This window comes from Miniopterus natalensis, chromosome 13 (genome assembly GCF_054644295.1).
Source record: "Miniopterus natalensis isolate mMinNat1 chromosome 13, mMinNat1.hap1, whole genome shotgun sequence".
NCBI lineage: Eukaryota > Metazoa > Chordata > Mammalia > Chiroptera > Miniopteridae > Miniopterus > Miniopterus natalensis.
Genome location: NC_142093.1, coordinates 3,250,056 through 3,268,204, shown reverse-complemented (window position 1 = coordinate 3,268,204; position 18,149 = coordinate 3,250,056). Strand labels below are relative to the sequence as shown.

Below are 18,149 nucleotides of genomic sequence, written 5' to 3'. Positions count from 1 at the left end.
GGGTTGTTCTGCAATGTGAAGTGAGATGGGAAAAGCTGCTACGTGCTGTGGTGATGCCCAGACCATTCAGAGTTTGTTGTTTTCATTCATTAACCCACTTATTCATTCCATCATCACCTACTCGAATCCCTATTGCATCACTGGAAAATGGGCATAGTAACATCACCATTAGCAAAAGGCTGTTTTGAAAAGTAAGATAATTTCTATAAAGCACATTGCCTAGCACATAGTAAGCCCTTATACATAACTAATTATTACCATTAAGCAAGCAATTTCAAGTACCGCATAAAAAGACACCCCCCTCCCCAAATAAAGGCTCATGTACAGCCCTATTTATGGGTGGAGAGGGTAAGGTTGCATCTGAAGGGTGAGTTAGTTCCTGGGGAAGGCATAGATCCCACAAATTAAGGACGGAAACAGAGCAGGCGGGTCTCAGGTAGACCAGAGAGGGAGCCCTGTTCTTTGAGTTTACACCGTGAAGCGTCTGGATAGCTAGGACACTTGCTGGGTAGTGGATGCTAAACTGACACCAACCCCTTAGAGATGGGCTGGGAAGGAAGAGACAGAGAAAAGAAACACAGACGCAATTCATCTAAAATGGGGTGGGGCTCCTAAGTCCTGCAGATGAAGCAGGTTACGGTAGAATCAAAGCCTTATACCCAGACAGGCCGGCCTGTTTAAATGCCCTCTGTTCTCGGTGTTTACTTCCCTGCTATTCCTCCTTAGTACTGGACAAAGTTTTCTGTCGAATTCCCACCTGTGCTCAGGGCATAGAAGAGACAGTGTTAAAAAGGAAACCACCAACCTGGGACAGAGTCACAGAGCTGCAGCAGGAATCGCTCCGAGAGGGCCAAGCACAGGGAGGCCCTCTTTCTGCGGCTCGTTTGGGATGAGATGAGCTTGATATTATTAGGAAACTGCCGTTTTCCATTGCAATTCCAGTCCTCTGTGTGTTCTAAAACCTGGGTTTAAAATCCTTCCCAATTTAGACGTGAAACCCAGAAGATGTGAGGAAAATACTGGCGGGTTTGAGTTCTTAAAGGTAAAAACATTTGAATGACAAAAGACCGAGAGCAAAACTAGGTGACAACGGACTGGAAGGAAAAAATTGCAAACTGTAACACATGCTTTAACATTATATTATAACAAAGAGGAATAATTAGAATAAACAAAGAGCTCCTATAAATTAGTGAAAAAAAGGGAAATCCAATGAACAAAAGATACAGGTAATTTCAGAAGAAATAGAAGCATGAAATGCTCTTCTCCAGCAGTAATTAAGGGAATATGAATTAAAACAAGATGCCATTTTGTTTGCCCATCAAATTGGCAACAATTAAAAAGATTTATAATATGTAATATTGGCAAAGCTAAAGGGAAATTGGCAGTTTCTTCTACTGAGGGTGGGAATGTAAACTGGCGTAGTCTTTTTAAGGACAGTTTGGCAGTATCTGCAATTATTTAAAGTATGTCTCCTCTTTGATACAACTGTTTCATTTTTAGGAGTCGATACTTTTTAAACAAGGCAAAAATACAAGGATATCAACTGCAACAATGTTTGAGACGGTGAGAAAAATAGTAATACTAACTAATATTTATTGAGAGCCAGTACTCCTCTAAGCACTTTATAATAGACACTATGAGGAAACAGACACACAGAGCTAGTGTTTGGTGGTGGCTGGGTTTTAACCCAGACACTTTGTCTCCAGAGTCTGCTCTTAACTACTATGCTCTCTAATAAACAAGCATATGCTGCTTCTGTACATATTATACAGCAGTTAAAAAGAATGAGGTAGAGCTCTGTGTTGGCATCTCTAAGACATATTAGGCATATCTCTAAGACGGAGGGGGTGTCATCTCTAAGACATATTATTGATCAGGGGGAAAAATCAAGTTGCAAAACACTGTGAGATGGTATAATGCCAAATATGTGGGGAAAAGATACATCTGTGTATATACAAATACGTAGGCATGAGAATGAATAAAGGTCTTGAACGATACGAGAATGCATGTGTGGGGAAATATGGGAGAGTAACTTTTCAAGGTATATTCTGTATATTGCTGGTCTGTTTGAACTTTTACATGAATGCGTTTGTGCATTACTTTGGTAAAACAAGAATTGTTTTACTGACCAAGAATGAAATAAAAGGAAAGGAAAAAGGTTTAACTCATATCAAGAGATTAGTTTTGTTTTGTGTTTCTTTCACACAGACAACGGTGAGGTCTTGGGTAGAAATCTCCTACACTATGGCTTTTTCTAGCCTATGTAAATGTGCGTAGCAGAAGGTGCCCATTATCTGTATCTTGTTGATCCCCACGTTTTTCTTTTTACATAACATTTTCATGTCCGGTATTTGGGTCCATGGCTTCCTGTTAGGCCACCAACTTCCATAAACATATACAGGCAGTCGCTGAAAAAAATTAGTCTGGAACCTGAGAACCACATGGTGTTCCTTTTGCTTTGCATATTACGTTATCATTAGGAAAAAGGATCTGTAATCCGGGATTATCTCATTTTGCAGCAGCGCAGAAGCAGGATGTAGGCTACTCTGTCCTCTTGGTGTGGTCTGTGGAGGTATGAATGAGTCACTGGACCTACAGGCCTAAAGGACTTACCTTTTGACCAGAGATCAGTGTTGTTATCTGAGAGGAAAACACTGTATTGGATCCTACAGGGCCTCCTCCTGCCTAAGTCCAAGCGAGGGCAGCTTTAACACAAAACCAAGATGAGGCTCCTGGAACACTGACTGATTAAAATGTTACTTTTTACAAGGTCAGGGTTTAGAACGAAGTTGCCAAATGTGGGTTTATCTCTGCCATGCCGTTGAGAATGGTCCTTAAGACTCATTACTTCACCGGTATCAGCTTGTACTTTTTTGGAGTGGCCCATCTAATTGAATACAGTTTTTCAATTATTGAAGTTTTAATGTTGTCTTAAGCGTGTTTACAGAAGAAAAAAAAATCCCACTTAAAAACAACAGTATTCCCTTTCCGTGCTTACAGCTGCTCATTCTACATAGTTTTAAACAGCGTAAACGATTTCGTTATTTGTTGTTTCATTTAACCTTATTTCCGATCCATCTTTTCAGGCGCTTGCCAAAACTTTGTGCGCTGGACGTGCCCCCTGCACGAGTGCCAGGACACTTTCTGGCCTGGGCTCTTGCCCAGGGCTGGGCAACTGGGGCCAGTCCCCGGTTTTGGCGACCAGGGGCGGTCTGAATAGCCCTGCCATAAACATCTTCATACAGCTCGCCCCCTCGCTCCCCCTTCGGATCATTTCCTCAGACATGCACTTCCTTAAATGGGTCGACTGGGTCAAAGGGGTTCAATGAACAGTTTTATAGCTCTTGGCACATATTTTTCAGATTGCGCCCTGGTGGATCTGGCCAATGGCACGGGCCAGGAATGTGGAGGAGCGGCCCCCATAACCGCCCCTCTCCCGCCCCCCCAAAGGCGAGGACCTCGGGAAGGCCTGCAGATGGAGAGCCTTCTTCTGTTGCCCTCCTGCTGTCTCGGGTCTGGGGCTGCAGCCCGGGCCGGACAGGACCGTCGGGCAGGCGCTCAAAGCTTTCGGGGTCCCAGGGCTGGTGCCCAGGGGCCAGCAGAAAGCCCGCCGGGCCTCCAGGGTCCGACCCGCACCGCACGCCCCCAGCCTTCCCGGCAGGACGGCCGCGGCCCAGGCAGGCCCCTCGCGAGCGCGGGGCTCCGCGGGCGAGGGCAGCGCCCGCAGTCGCCAGGGCTCGGGCGCGCGTGATGCAAGACCCGCATAGCTGCGCGCTGAGTCAGCCGCGCCGTGCGGGCGGGGGCGCGGGCGCGGGCCCCCCTCCCGGGCACCACGGCTCCGGGCCCGCGGGTCGTCCGCCGGGCAGGGTCTGGCGGGCGCGCCCTCCTCTGACCCCGCGGAGCGGGCGGGTCAAGTCCGGCGCTGACCGCACGGCCCGCCGTTCACCCTCGGAGAGCCCGGGAAGGGGGGGGGAGGAAGGAGGGACCAGCGCTCGGCGGCGCGGCCCGAGGAGACCGAGAGGACGCGGGGGAGCGGCGCGGGCGGAGGGCTGCGGCCGGGCGGGGGCGGGGGCGGGGCGCGCCGGCGGGGGCGGGGCGGGGCGGGCGCGCGCAGGGCGGGGCGGGGGCGGGGCGCGCGGGCGCGCGCCGCCGGCCGGCCGAGGGGCTTGTGGGTAAGCGGCTGCGCGCGGCCGGAGACGGCGCCGCGCGGGAGCGAGTGAGGGCAGCGGGCGTGTGGGACGGAGGCGGCCGCGGCGACCATGGGCGCGGGCTGGCGGCGGCCGTAGCCGCCTGAGCCTGGGCTTCAGCCTCCCGGAGCCGCGGAGGGCGGGGCGGCCCGGGCCCCGGGGCGGCGGCGCCGCTCCCCGCTCCCCGCTCCCGCGCCCGGAGCCCTGAGGGAGCGAGCTCGCGGCGGGCGAGCGGACCGGGCGGCGCGAATCTGACTGAGGGGCGGGGACGCCGCCGCCTGCTCCCCGCCGCTCGGGCCGGGCGGGCCGGCCGCTTGGACAGCCGCAGGCCTCGGACCGGCGCTGGGACCCGGAGCCGGAGCTCGAGGCGGCCGAGGGCCCGGGCGGAGCCCCGCCCGGAGCCGGCGGTTCGGGGGCGGCGCTAGGCCCCGAGGCGGCGGGGCCGGGGCGCGGGCCCGGCGGCGGCTTCGGCAGCGGCATGAGCCGGCCCCCGCCGACGGGGAAGATGCCCGGCGCCCCCGAGGACGCGCCGGGGGACGGGGCGAGCGCGAGCCGCCAGAGGAAGCTGGAGGCGCTGATCCGAGACCCCCGCTCGCCCATCAACGTGGAGAGCTTGCTGGTAGGTGGCCGGCCCCGTCCCCCCGCGTCCCCCTCTCGGTCCCACCCGCCCGGGGGAGGGCTCGCCCCTCCCGCCCCGCTTCCGGCGCCGGGCGGGTCGGGCCGCCCCTAGCTCCCCGGCGAGCCCACCTTGCGTCTGCGCCGGGCCGGGCCGGGGGTCCAGCCGCTGCCCCCTGGGAGCGCGGGGGGGAAACGCCGCTCTCCCGCCTCGGCCCGGGGGTGGGGCGGAGGAGCCGCTGCCTTCGAGCCCCCGGTGCCACGCCGCGTGGGGACGTGGGTCTCGGCGAGGGGGACCCCGACGAGCACCTCCCCGCGCGGGGTGCGTGACAAAGAGCCGCGCGCTCCGTGGTCCCCGGCCCTGAGCGCGGAGCCCGAGTCCGCCCGCTTTCGGGCGTCTGGGGACGCTCCCCGTCGCGGTCCCGCGCGTTTTCGCGTCTGCATTCCGCTTCCCGGGGCGGCGCCGCGCGCACGGCGGCCGGGGCCGGGCGGGGCGGCCCCTCCCGCCGCCCTCCCGCCGCCCTCGCCCCGGCCCGGCCCCGCTCTGCCTGCGGCGCCCAGCTGCCCGCGCGGCCTGCTCCGTGCGCGGGGCGCCTGCGGGGCGCATTCGTGGAAAGGGGGTGTGGGCGGAGGGACAGCGGGGCGGCGCTCGCCCGCGAGGGGCGCCGCGGGACCGGGCCGGGGGGACCCTGGCCCCCTTGGCCGCCTCTCCCAGGACTGCTCGGCCCCCCGGGAAGCCCGCGCCTGCCGGCCGGGATCGGCCCCCCCCCGCCGGCTCTTCCTGGGGAGCAGCTGCTGATCCGTGAGGGTGCGGGGCCGTCGCGGTGACTCAGTGCCGCTCGGCCCCGGGGGCGGCGGGCGCGCCGCGGGTCCCCAGGCCGGGCATGTGCGCCCGCCGCGGCTTCGCGTGGGGGGGTCCCGGGCCGCGGACGGCGGCGGCTTCGCGTGGGGTGGGGGTGGGGTGGGGGTGGGGTGGGGGGGTCCCCCGGAGGGCGCGGCGCTCCCGGGCCCGGCGGGGGCTCCGGGCCTCACCCCGGCGTGTCCACTGCGGCACTTTGCTAGAGAAACTTTGACCTACGGCCAGAAAGCTCAGTTAAAAGTAGCGCGGCCAGCCTCCGGTGTCCGCCAGGTTCAGGCCCGACGGGGGTCCACGCTTCGTCTCGGGTCTGTGCTGACGGCAGTCGGGCTCGGGGTTCTCGGAGCTTGAGCCTGAGCTGCGTGGACGTGTCACGCGCTCTGCTGTATTAACGTGTTCTCTGAGTTGTTCAAGTGAAGGCTGTTTTAAAATGAAATATCACACGTACTCGGTGAACAGTTCAGCCCATTCATTTGTTGACCAGTAATCAATGTTTACAGCCAGCACACTTCACACTTTTGTTAAGGGGACGTATTGCCGGTGTGAGAGTTGACATCGGACGTGGTCATTGCTCTTTTTAGTTGTTTAAATACAGGGCGGGGCAAAAGCAGGTTTACAGTTGTACGGAAAATAATACAACAGTAAATAATCATGCAAGAATAAACTGTGGTTCTTGCGCTCACAGCAGCAAACCTATTTTTGCCCCACCCTGTGTATAGTCTTCTCTTATAGAGAGAGTCACTGTTTAACATTTTGCTATAAATATATGTCTGAAAAAATTAAAATAAAAAAAACTAAAACTACACTGTACATGTGCTTTGTCATTTTTTTTATACACTTAGTGATTAGTAGAAACTTTTACGTAGTCACATTTATCAGTCTTCTCATTGTAGAGTGATTTCTGGCTTAGATGTCATGCTTAGGATATTCTCCATGACCAAGATTATGATATCATATACCTGAGTTTTCTTTTAGTGCTAAAATGGTTTTATTTATTTAATATCTTTTATTGGTTTTAGAGAGAGAGGAACAGAGAGGGATCTAGAGAGCGAGAGAGAGAAACATCGACTTGAGAGAGAAACGCCAGTCAGCTGTTTCCTGCTCGCCCCCTACTGGGGATCAAGCCTGAAACCCCCAGCATGTGCCCTGACCCTTAATCTCACCTGCAACTGCTTGGTGCCTGGGATGGTGCTCAACCAACTGAGCAATAAAACTGGCCAGGGCTGGTTTTGTTTTATTTTTATTTTATTTGTTTGTTTTTTAAATTTATCTTTATTGTTGAAAGCATTTACAGATGTCCCCTCTTCTTCCCCCATTGACCCCTCGCCCACCCTCTCCTTAGGCCTTCACCACACTATCTCTGTGTCCATGGGTTATGCATATATGCATGTAAGTTCTTTGGTTAATCTCTTCCAGACCCCCACCCCACACCCCTTTCCTTTGAAATATTTCAGTCTGTTGCATGCTTCCATGTCTCTGGGTCTATTTCCTTCCTTAGTTTATTTTGTTCATTAGATTCCACATATAAAGTGAGATGATGGGATACTTGTCTTTCGCTGCCTGGCTTGTTTCATTTAGCATGATATTCTCCAATTCCCTCCATACTGTCCCAAAGGGTAAGAGACCCTTCTTCTTTACAGCTGCATAGTATTCCATGGTGTGAATGTCCCACAGCTTTTTATCCACTCGTCTACTGATGGGCACTTAGGCTGTTTCCAGGTCTTAGCTGTTGTAAACTGTGCTGCTATGAACATAGGGGAGCATATATTCTTTCTGATTGGTGTTTCAGGTTTCTTAGGATATATTCCTAGAAGTGGGATCGCTGCTAAATGGCAGTTTCATTTTTAATTTTTTGAGGAAACGCCACGCTTTTCTACAGTGGCTGCCCCAGTCTGCATTCCCACCAGCAGTGCACTAGGTTCCCCTTTCTCCACACCCTCGCCAGCACTTGTTGTTTGTTGTCTTGTTGATGGTAGACATTCTGACAGGTGTGAAGTGATACCTCATTGTGGTTTAAATTTGCATCTCTCTGATGATTAGCGACACTGAACATTTTTTCATACGTCTCTTGTCCATCTGTATGTCCTCTTTGGAGAAGCGTCTATTTAGTGGTTTTATTTTGAATGGTGTTTTTATTCCATTTGGAATTTTGATAGAAAGTATGAACTGGGGGTACAGAAATTTCATCAGAAGATTTGACTCCGTATTAGAGCTCCCTCAGCATTAATTGGGAACCTCTGTTTGTAGCTCTGTGTTTTTGTCATAAAAATTTCTACTTGGAGAGTGGTGCTTGGGGGAGAGAAAGTAATGATTGTGGGGTTGGTCACCATTTGGGCTTCCTTGGGTCTCTTTGTGGAAATACTACTTTGCAGTGACTTAAAATCTTCTGTGCTGACCTTGGACAGTGCACGTGAGCTGTCAGTGATACTGGTTGCTGGGGAACAGGATGTGCATGACGCAGAGCAGTTTTATCAGCTTTGGGGGAAAAACACAAAACATTTTCCATTGGTAGGTTAGCTTGTATGTAGCTTAGTATTCAAATTGACGTGAAGTCATGGTGGCATTTGGGATTCTGCTGACACTGTCTCTTCTCATTTTACCCCTGATGGGAGAGTCATTCTCCTGTCCTCTCACCTGTACTGCCCCCCAAACTGTGATTAAGTTTTGGAGACCTACTTGTGAATTCTGCAGTCGGTTGTCCCGAGTGACCCTCAGTTATCTTCTGGAAAGCCTTTGGGTCACAGTGGTTAGCATTTCTCTTCACACATGTTGTGTGACTAAAAGGAGATACTAGGATTTGTTTTGGCTGATCATTGATAATCTCTTGGAGAATGTTTCTAAGTCCAAGAATGACTGTTTGGGTCATTGATTGGTTTTGGTAAGATTCAGGTGGTTTCTTCAGATACCAAAGGGCCTTACAGCTTTTTTTTTGTTACAGTTGATTGATCAGTTAGTACTCAATGTCTAATTTCCTTTATTATTTTAAAGAGATTATAGACTTGGAACTGATTTCTAGCAATTCATTATTGGAGTTGTTTTTCATGCCATAGAAATGAATAGCAGAGCCTCCTCCAGCAATGCTTTATTTAGACGGAAACAGAAAAGGCCTGGTTGGCTTCATCTCAATTACCTGGGTGAGTGTGAGGAGGAATGCTTACTATACTAAGTGGCGTCTCATATACATACTTCTTAGTTTTTTAGTTTATCTAATGGACTGAATACAGGCTCTTTAAGGAGGTGGGTCTTTTTTGTCTTCCTGTTGCTGTGTTCTGTAAATACTTGTTGAATGAACTAACAGTTCTTTTTTAAGTAACAGGAGCTACCTGTAGAAATATATCCCTACTTGAAGAGATAGTAAAGTATTTACGAAGTAAACATTTTGATCTATGTAAATGTATTTCTTATCTGTCTATAGGAAGACAGATAAGTAAATGTCTGCATATGCAGAGAGGATAGGTTTGGGTGGCAGAATTAATTGGAGGTCAAGCAGGAAAAATGAATTGAGATTTTGGTATTTTCTGGATTGTGCTGAAACAGTTTGTTGTAGAAAGGATTTAAGCTCATTTTAGTTAGTGTTTTAGGTGAAATAAAGACACCTCGTGTGGAGGGCTGAACAGCCTTTATTGTCTGTCGTGTCATTTGTCCCCCTACCCCCTAACATTTCTTCTGGTTAAACATATCCAGTTCCTTCTTATGTACCTTGATGATGCCTGTGTTGAAACTGTACTTTGTGAGAAAGGCGGATGAAATGCTGGTGGTGTGTTCACGGTGTCTATTCAGCGGTTTATTTTTTATTCATTTTAAAATTCTTTAAAATGGCATATTGGCTCTTATTAATAACAAGGAAGTATTTGTTAGCGAAAGTAAAACCAGCACCAAAGAACGTGAGAGATTTTGATCAGAAATCAAGTGTTATTACAAGTTGCTCTGAATGAACCATTTTGAAAATTTATCAGATATTATCAAGAATTCTGATTGCTAGCAGGTGTGTTTTTTTAATCCTCACCTGAGGATATGTTTTATTGATTTTAGAGAGGGAGGGAGGGAGGGTAGGAGGGAGAAACTTGGGTCGGTTGCTTCCTGTATGTACCCCGACTGGGGGTGGAACCTGCAGCCTGGGCATGTTCCCTGGTGAGGAGCCTAACCCAAGACCTTTCGGTGCTCGGGATGATGCTCCAGCCAGCTGAGCAGCACTGGTGAGGGCACTAGCAGTTTTATTTAGCTTTAAAATACAGGGTTTGGGCAAAAGTAGGTTTTTATGGGATATTTGAGCAGTGAAGGAAATTTGGGGAGATAATTCTTTTAAAATTTAAGATGCCTAAATATGCTAAAGAAGAATGAAAACATTTTTGGTTTGTAGTGATAATTATTTTTCTAAAAGGAAAATGTACTAGCACAGTTGTCATGAACTTTAAGGCCTGCAAGATCTAGTGAAATGTGTTTTTGTATGTGAAACCTCAGCACAAATATTTAAAGTATTAGATGTCTAAATATTAGTATGATTTTGAAAAATGTTTCCCCATTTTGGAATAACATTATTATAGAGTTACATTTGTGGCACTTTGGAATTTTATACATTTGAACATATATGGGCGTATTTTATTGTGTTCCATAGTGAATTAAATTCAGGTCGAAGTTGAATGTTTAAAAATGGTGTATGGTTGACTAGTTTGCCTTTGTTGAAGAAAGAATCAGGATTTAAAAAAATTTTTCTTTGTGGACCATTAGATTTGATCAGGTGTTAATGGTCATACAATCAGCATCTATGGGAATTAGTAAAGATGAGAAGAACATATAAAAATTATGCTTTCAAGGAAATGAGATGCCAGGTCAGAAACAGGGAAAAGAGATAGTGCAAAATATAAAGTACTAACTTTATATTAGTAACTTTATATATATTAGCAATAACAATGTTGCAACTATCCTAAATTTAGAAACATTTGAATATTCAGAGTTGCTTTTAAATATCTAAAATGGGAACTTTGAATTTTTGAGTTTTGGCTTCTTGATATATTTCTTAAAGTAGAATGACTGAAATTAATGTGCAAATGAAATAATGATGAACTTTTCTCTGAAATTTAGATGCATGTTATGATCCTATATTGCATTCAGCAGGAAACAATATTTTTTGTCTTACATTCAGAAAAGGTAATCTTACAGGAGCTTTAATTTTAATTTTTTTTTTAATCCTCACCTGAGGATATTTTTTCCATTGTTTTTCAGAAAGAGTGGAAGGGAGAGAGGGGAGGGAGAGAATCATTGATGTGTTGTCAATTGGTTGCCTCCCACACGCTCCCTGACCTCGCCCAGGGATCTAGCCCTCAACTGACGTGGCCTTGGCCGGAATTGAACCTGGGACCCTTCAGGATGCAGGCCGAAGCTCTAACCACTGAGAAAACCTGCTAGGGCAAGGAGCTTTAATTTAATAAATGCATCGAAAAAATTATCCTATTGGATTGAAACAAAAAGAATACTCTGTGTGTGTGTGTGTGTGTGTGTGTGTGTGTGTTAAAAAACTTAATACCAGAATAGTTTACATCATTTTTAGTTAAGATTTTTCTAATCTGTATCTGCTAAATCCAGTAGCTTAGGCAGTGATTTCCAAACCTTGGTATACATAGGTCTCAACTGGAGAGCTTTAGAAATATTAAAGACTGGTTTTCACCCCCAGACTTTCTAATATAATTGCTATGTGGTGCTACCTGGTGTTCAGGAGTTTTAAAAGTTCCACAGGTGATTCTCAAGTGCATGAAAGTGTGGGAACCACTGAGCTGAGGGGTGCAGTATTGTAATTCAAAGATTGGCAGAGGGGCCTTTGGGTCCCAAATGTATCTGAGAAAAGGAGAACACTTATTTTTTCTTCCTTTATTTTTATGGCACACTGAGGCTTGGATGAAGCCAGAAAGTCAGAATTATCTGATGGAAGCCAGAATCACACTTAGGATACTTGGTGGAAATGGTGTCAGATCTTCTGATTTAGATCGTCTGTGGGGGCCAGGAATTTGCATTTAAACAAACATCTCAAGTGATTCTGATGCGGTAATCTACAGGTCAGAGTTTGAGAAACACTGTAGGTGTTGTTTCTCTCATACTGACTGATGGAGAAAACCACAAACAAATGCTAGTTGAGATCTCTTTAGCACACAGAATTGTATATGTGGAAAAGGCTGGCATGTGGAGAGATGCAAGGTTTTCTGAACTGTCAGGGGTCATTACACTTTATGTCTTCTTTGAGAGCTCCATAGGAATCAGACCAATGCTCTTTTTCTTATCTTAGAAGGAAATTTCATTTACCAAGCATTTATGAAGAGAGCACCCGACAAGATACACTAAATAGAAATGAAATAACTTTTTTTATTGTGGTAAATATAATATAAAATTCCTATGTAGTAATGTTACTACATCTTATCCTTCTGTGAGAAATATAGTTTACAGAGACTTATTGGCCTGGAACTATATAATTTTGATGTTTCACATTTAATAAATGGCGAGAGGAAAACAATGAGTTTGTTTAATCATTGACAGTTTATTTAATTTAAAAATGTATTGTCCTTCAGAGCATAGCACCTAAAGCAGGATGGCATCATGTATATTTGTGATTATGCTTGTATTTAAAAAATAAGAAAATAATTTAAAAATTATTTTGTGGTCTCTTTAAAAGCAAGCAAAATGCTCAAAACCCTTATATTAAACTATTTTGAAATTTTATTTTCAAAGGGGCCTTTAAGTTAGGTTACATTAAGTAATCATCTTTAAGAGGCGACCAAACGATATATAGGCAATAGATAAAGTATCCATATTTTTTATCCTCTTAAAGTATTTGTATATCAGATTTCCTGCTGTTTGGGCTTTTTAATTTTGGTGGTTAAGGGTTGGGTACATATTTCAGAAATTTGAAAATTAAAATTTACATTTATTGATTCTTGTCATAATAGTTATACGATTGTGATTTTTGTCTCCTTTTAGTATTTGAAATATCTATCAACTCACTTTTTGTAGATTTTATCTTGTGGCTAATAAAATTGCACATGTTTGTGGCCAAGGCACAATTAATTAGTATTTATGACAAATAGTAAGAGTATCTTTAAGAAATAGAGATTTGTGACAGTTTTATCTTTTTAAATGTATCCATCCTTTCCAAATTATTGCTGAGGAAAAAGGTAACTAAAATGTGAAACATTTGAAACTAGGTGGCCCTTCTCTCAATGACTTAAACTTCTGCAGTTATCTTTAGAAGTCTGTTATACGTCCTAACATTTCACTGGAAGTGCTTTTCTGATTTAGAAACATTTTACAGTCTGGTGATTAGACTTCCTGTTCCATAATACCTCAGTGGACAGCATGCGCCATCATTTAAAAATATTTAACAAAATGTAATCTAATTTTATGCTTCATGATTTGTTACGGTATGTCCATGCTAAAAAATTCTAAGGCATTATTTCTGACTACAGCTTAAATGGAATATGTAATTCATGATTGCCACACTTAAAATTAGAACATATGTTTTGTTAATGTTGTATTTAGGCTAAAGGAGACTTTAGTCACAAAAGACAGATGATCCACTACAAACTAATGAGAAAACTCACCGAGAGGATTTTACTGGTAGTTCTAAAACATAATTTCTTCTGCAACCATATATTTTTGTAAATAGGGGAGAAGCTGTAATATTATAAATTGAAGGCATTACTGAAAACAGATTTGTTTTCCATATTTGAGACATTTCCATAATAGAACAACGGATGATACAAATAAAACTAAATTTAGAACTAATAAAGGGAAACTAGTACAGAATTGGCTTATGAAATTTCCTTTAGAGGAAAGTCATAATGTAAAACACTGAATAAATTTTTTAAAAGTTAATTACTGATTTGGGGAGTGGATTGAGAAGAGAGGATTGGGACAAGTTTTAGCATAGGAAAGTTTTTTCTTTCAAGATGTGAGGACTGTGTTTTACTGTGCTGCTTTTTTTCTCATAAACAAAATTGTTCACTTTGGTTCAAATTACAACACATCTATTGAGTAAAAGTTTAAAAGTCCGAATAATGGCTTTCTTATTTCAAATGATTTTTATAAGTAAAATTCCATTAAAATAAGTCAAAATGGGTTCTGTTTTACCTGTATTAATTAGTTAATATGAAAATACAAGTTAATTTTTTTTCTTAAGAATTTTTTTGGGGGCTCTAGGATAGTAAAGATGGATACAAATGAAGGGAAATGACTTGATTACTTTCAAGTGTATTTTTAAAAGAGAAGCAGAGTAGTATAATGGAAAGAACACTGGCTTAGTACTCAGAAGAGCTAAGACTGGTATTAATTAGTTAGATGTATTATTTTTTTTGGCTGCAAGTGATGTTTTATAAGACTATATGTGTCTGCCTGAAGGTATGGATTTAAATCCAGTAAGAAACTATGTGCTAGTGTTCTGTCGACTGCACCAAACGTGAGCTTTTCACAGACTGTGGAGGAACTACTTGTGAAACAGCATATGTTGTCTATGCCTGTAAGTGTCTTCGAAAAGGTCTTCAGCATACAGAATCAGTCTTCTGAGGTTCACCGGTTTCCCCCCCAAAGAGGTAACACATTACTTGGCACATACTAGGTTCTCTAAAGTGTAAAATCAATGAATGAAAATTAGTTGGCATTTTTATTTTTTAATTCACTGAGGGTAATTAATCGCATTGGGTGAATATTTGCTTATATTCAGTTTTTTGATTATTCTGTTACATTCCAAATGTCACTGTTCCCAGGTATTTTATTCTTTTTGAGTAATTATGATATTGAAGATCAAAACAGAGTCTGATGTTCTTATGTAATATAAAAATTCAGCAATCCTGATATCTAAGTATAAGGAAAAGTCAGGATAGAATTTTTAAACCTTTGCATTGTTGATTTGTAAAAACGTTAATCATGCTTCATATAAGGTTTGAAGGAGCATTTGGGTTGTATCAACTATTCTTATCTGTGGTTGAATTAAGCAGCTTTTGTGCTACATTTAGTACAAAAGGTAAGTTTTGTCCCGGCCGGGGTGGCTCAGCAGTTGAGCATCGACCTAGGATCCAGGCGATCAAGGTTCGATTCCCAGTCAGGGCACATGCCCGGGTTGCGGGCTCGATCCCCAGTAGGGGGCGTGCAGGAGGCAGCTGGTCAATGACTCTGTCATCATTGATGTTTCTCTCTCTCTCTCTCTCTCTCCTTCTCCCTTCCTCTCTCTGGAATCAATAAAGATATTGTGTGTGTTTTTTAAAAAAGGTAAGTTTTGGAACTACTCTGAAGAATAGTTTGGAAGATGCACACTGCATATGTTGTGCTGTCTTAACCTGTGATACAGATTTTGGTCGTTAGGCATACCAGGGTAATTATAATTTACTATGTAGAAAAAGATATACAAATAGCGCAGTAGTTCGTATATGATAGGATCCTTCTGCATTGATCGCCATTGTAGTAACCAGTAACTTTAAGATTCTTGGTTCATGTCGTCTCAAAGCTGATTTTAGAGTTTAGGATTTGGTAACAGCTAGGTTTTGCTTAAGTCTATTGCCAACCATATAACAACCTCAGGGGATTAGAATTTGTACTTCTGTTGGCTAGGAAAACTGGGTTAGTGTCCAGGTATAATGAAAATGAATGTGGGGAGAAGCCCGCTGTTGGGGGCGATACATTGCACACGGTCCCTGTTGTGGCATTTATGAATTAGGAAGTGAATTTATCCACTTCTACTTTTAAAAAATATGTTTCTGTGGTTTTTCTTAGAATAGAGACTTCAGCAGGCTGCTTTCTCTCTTGTGGTTTGTCTGTGCTTAGGTGCCTACCTCTCTGTCTCCTCCATTAGAAGTGAAGGAAGGGATGGGATTTTGGAGGGCCCTTCGGATCAGGAGAGAATAGCAGGGCAAAGTCTGGGTGGGGCTTGTGGCTCTAGGGTGATGGGCTTTGGGGCATAGAGGCTCCAGTGAGCAGGACCAGGGATAGAGGCACACATGCTTTTGCTGATTACTGAATACCATGTAGTTTTATACTCTTTGCTTTTGTCTCTACCTGCTCTGCTTTGTTGTCCCTCTCCTCTGCTTTGTTGGCTTACAAAAACAAACAAAACAAACTTCATGTTTTAAGTTACAAAAGTAATACATGCCTGTTTAAAAAATGAAAAATTACAGAAGTGTATATAATATACAAGTTCTCTTCTTAGCCCTCTCTCTCTGTCAGTCTTTGAAGACAACTACTTTGTAACATGTTAGTGTTCACTTTGCCTTTTCTCTGCATATAACAACATAATGGTATATCCATTTTCATTGCATATAAAAAACTCACTAATATTTGTAGGGTTGTTTCATTAATACCAAAATGCAAATATACCATATCTATTGTTCTGTATTTGCTTTTTAAATTTATTTTGGAGGTTGTCCAGTCAGAACTTATACTTCAGCTAATTCTTTTTAAGGGCTGTGGAGTGTTCCATTAACTGGATTTGCCATAATTTATTTTACTGTAACAATATTGATAGACATTTAGGTTGTTTTCTTCTGTTATAAACATTGCTGGAGTGAACATCATTGTAAATATTTATGAGCATATATGTGGATATTTTTGTAGATTTTTAGAAATGGAATTGTTAAAGTGTGTGCAAATTTAAAATTCCATAATAATCTCATTTTGTCCTTTTTAAAGACTAGCAAATTGAACTCTCCCAATGGTGATGTGATATGCATACTCTCATATCTTTGCCAGGCTGAGTATCATCAGCTTTTTACATTATTTGCCAATCTGATAGGTGAAAAAAAAGCCACTATATCCCTTTGTTTTTATATGCATTTTAATATTTGATTACTAATGAGATTGAGCAGTCATTCCTGGGTTTTAATTCTCCTTTAAGATCTACCTTAAATTTATTTTCTCTTTGAGGTCTTCTCTAATTCCTGTTTCCCCCAATCCTAGGCAGTGACTTTCTTCCTCTTGTTTGCTCACATACCACTTTATATCTCTGTTATAAGCAATTATAATTATACTGTATTATGATTATTTACTTATATACTAGATTAGGAGGTCCTCTAGGGTTGTGAACATGTAGTATTTTTTTTTTTTTTAACTTTTACATCTCAGTTTATTGGCAATATGGGGACTAAAACCTAGTTTTTAGTGTAAAGGGGCATAGTTCTTTAAATTTTATTTTTCTTTCCGTTTTATTGAGATATAATGGATTGTAGCATTGTATAAGTTTAAGGTATACAGCATAATGACTTACATGTATTGCAAAATGATTACCACAATAAGTTTAGTTAATACCCATCATCTCATGTCGTGTAGTAGTCGTTTTTCTTTCTCTTTCCAGTATCTAGCACAGCGCCTGTATCATTTAGTATGGGTTTAGGAAGCTTTATCAAATGGTTAGCCTCATTTGCAACTGGGTGTCTATATGTCAGGCTTGTTGCCTCCTCCTTTTGGGGTGGGGGGAGGGTTGGCTCTTAACTTAATGGTAGTAGCTCTAGTTCTACCCTTTCATTTTGCAAAGGAGGAATGTCTTATTTGGATATGAGGTGTTTTTATTGCTTTACCACACCCGACTAGTTGTTGTGAAATATGCAAAGCTCCAAACTGTGGTCACTTATGGTCAAGGACAAATGTTGATTTCTACAATTTGATATAGAGGATGACCATTTTTCAGTTCTTACCAACTAGGCCCAACAAATGAGGCTTTTGCCTGATGGCCTTATGCAGACTTAAGCCAGCACAATTAATCCAGACTTCATTTGGCTCCTTCCAAAGAGGTATGGGTCTTCTCACATAATAGAAAGACTTTTCTAATTGCAGTTACTCCAAGCACTGGCTGACTCCTGAGAGGGCTGATGTCTTTTCTTCCAGAGAACTCTTGAAACCTCTCCAGTAGCCACCTTCCCATGAAGGGATCTCACCAAATCTCATTTCACTGTTGCTTTTTGCTGCCTGGGATACAAGCCCCTAATACACAGCTCATCTTCCTCTTGTTCCCCCGCTTATTCTTCCCCCCTTTTCAAACATCTCACCCTTGTTCTAGGGTTAACATAATTACCTGCACCTTCAAACTCCTTACTGAGTGTTACTTTATCTTTGTGTGAATAACACCTGTCTTTCTCCTGAGGTAAAGCCGTCTCTCTAGTGGGACTTGTACCTTCTTTTACTCTCTACATATCTCAGTGTAGGAAAGGGTAGGAGGGGCTTTCCTTCTTACTTTGCACCACGGTGCCAACAAAACCTTCCTGTTGAGTCTCACGTAGTTGGAGTGCACATCTCTTGCTCATTGAAGACGTGGGCTTCTCGCTCACGGTGTTTCTTTCCATTCAAGGCTGTGCCACCATTCCAGGTGGATTTAGTGTTTATGTTCCAGAGTTCCAGGACCCTTAGCCTCACAGTTTCCTCATCTATGGTGGTCTTCATCTTCACTTAATTCATGCACTTCCATGAAGTTACTCTGGGTCTCACCTGAAATCAGCTTTACCTTTGAAATTATTAAACATTCTGCT

At 44.1% G+C, this 18,149-nt stretch overlaps 1 protein-coding gene across 1 annotated transcript in view; it reads left to right on the top strand.

Annotated features, from left to right (window-relative positions):
- Positions 1–4,665: 4,665 nt before the first annotated feature.
- ROCK2 (Rho associated coiled-coil containing protein kinase 2) overlaps positions 4,666–18,149 on the top strand; it is a 77,856-nt gene continuing 64,372 nt past the window's right edge. The window contains exon 1 of the mRNA XM_087823346.1: positions 4,666–4,806. Within this exon, the coding sequence (XP_087679472.1) occupies positions 4,666–4,806 (141 nt within the window). The remainder of the gene's footprint in view (positions 4,807–18,149) is intronic.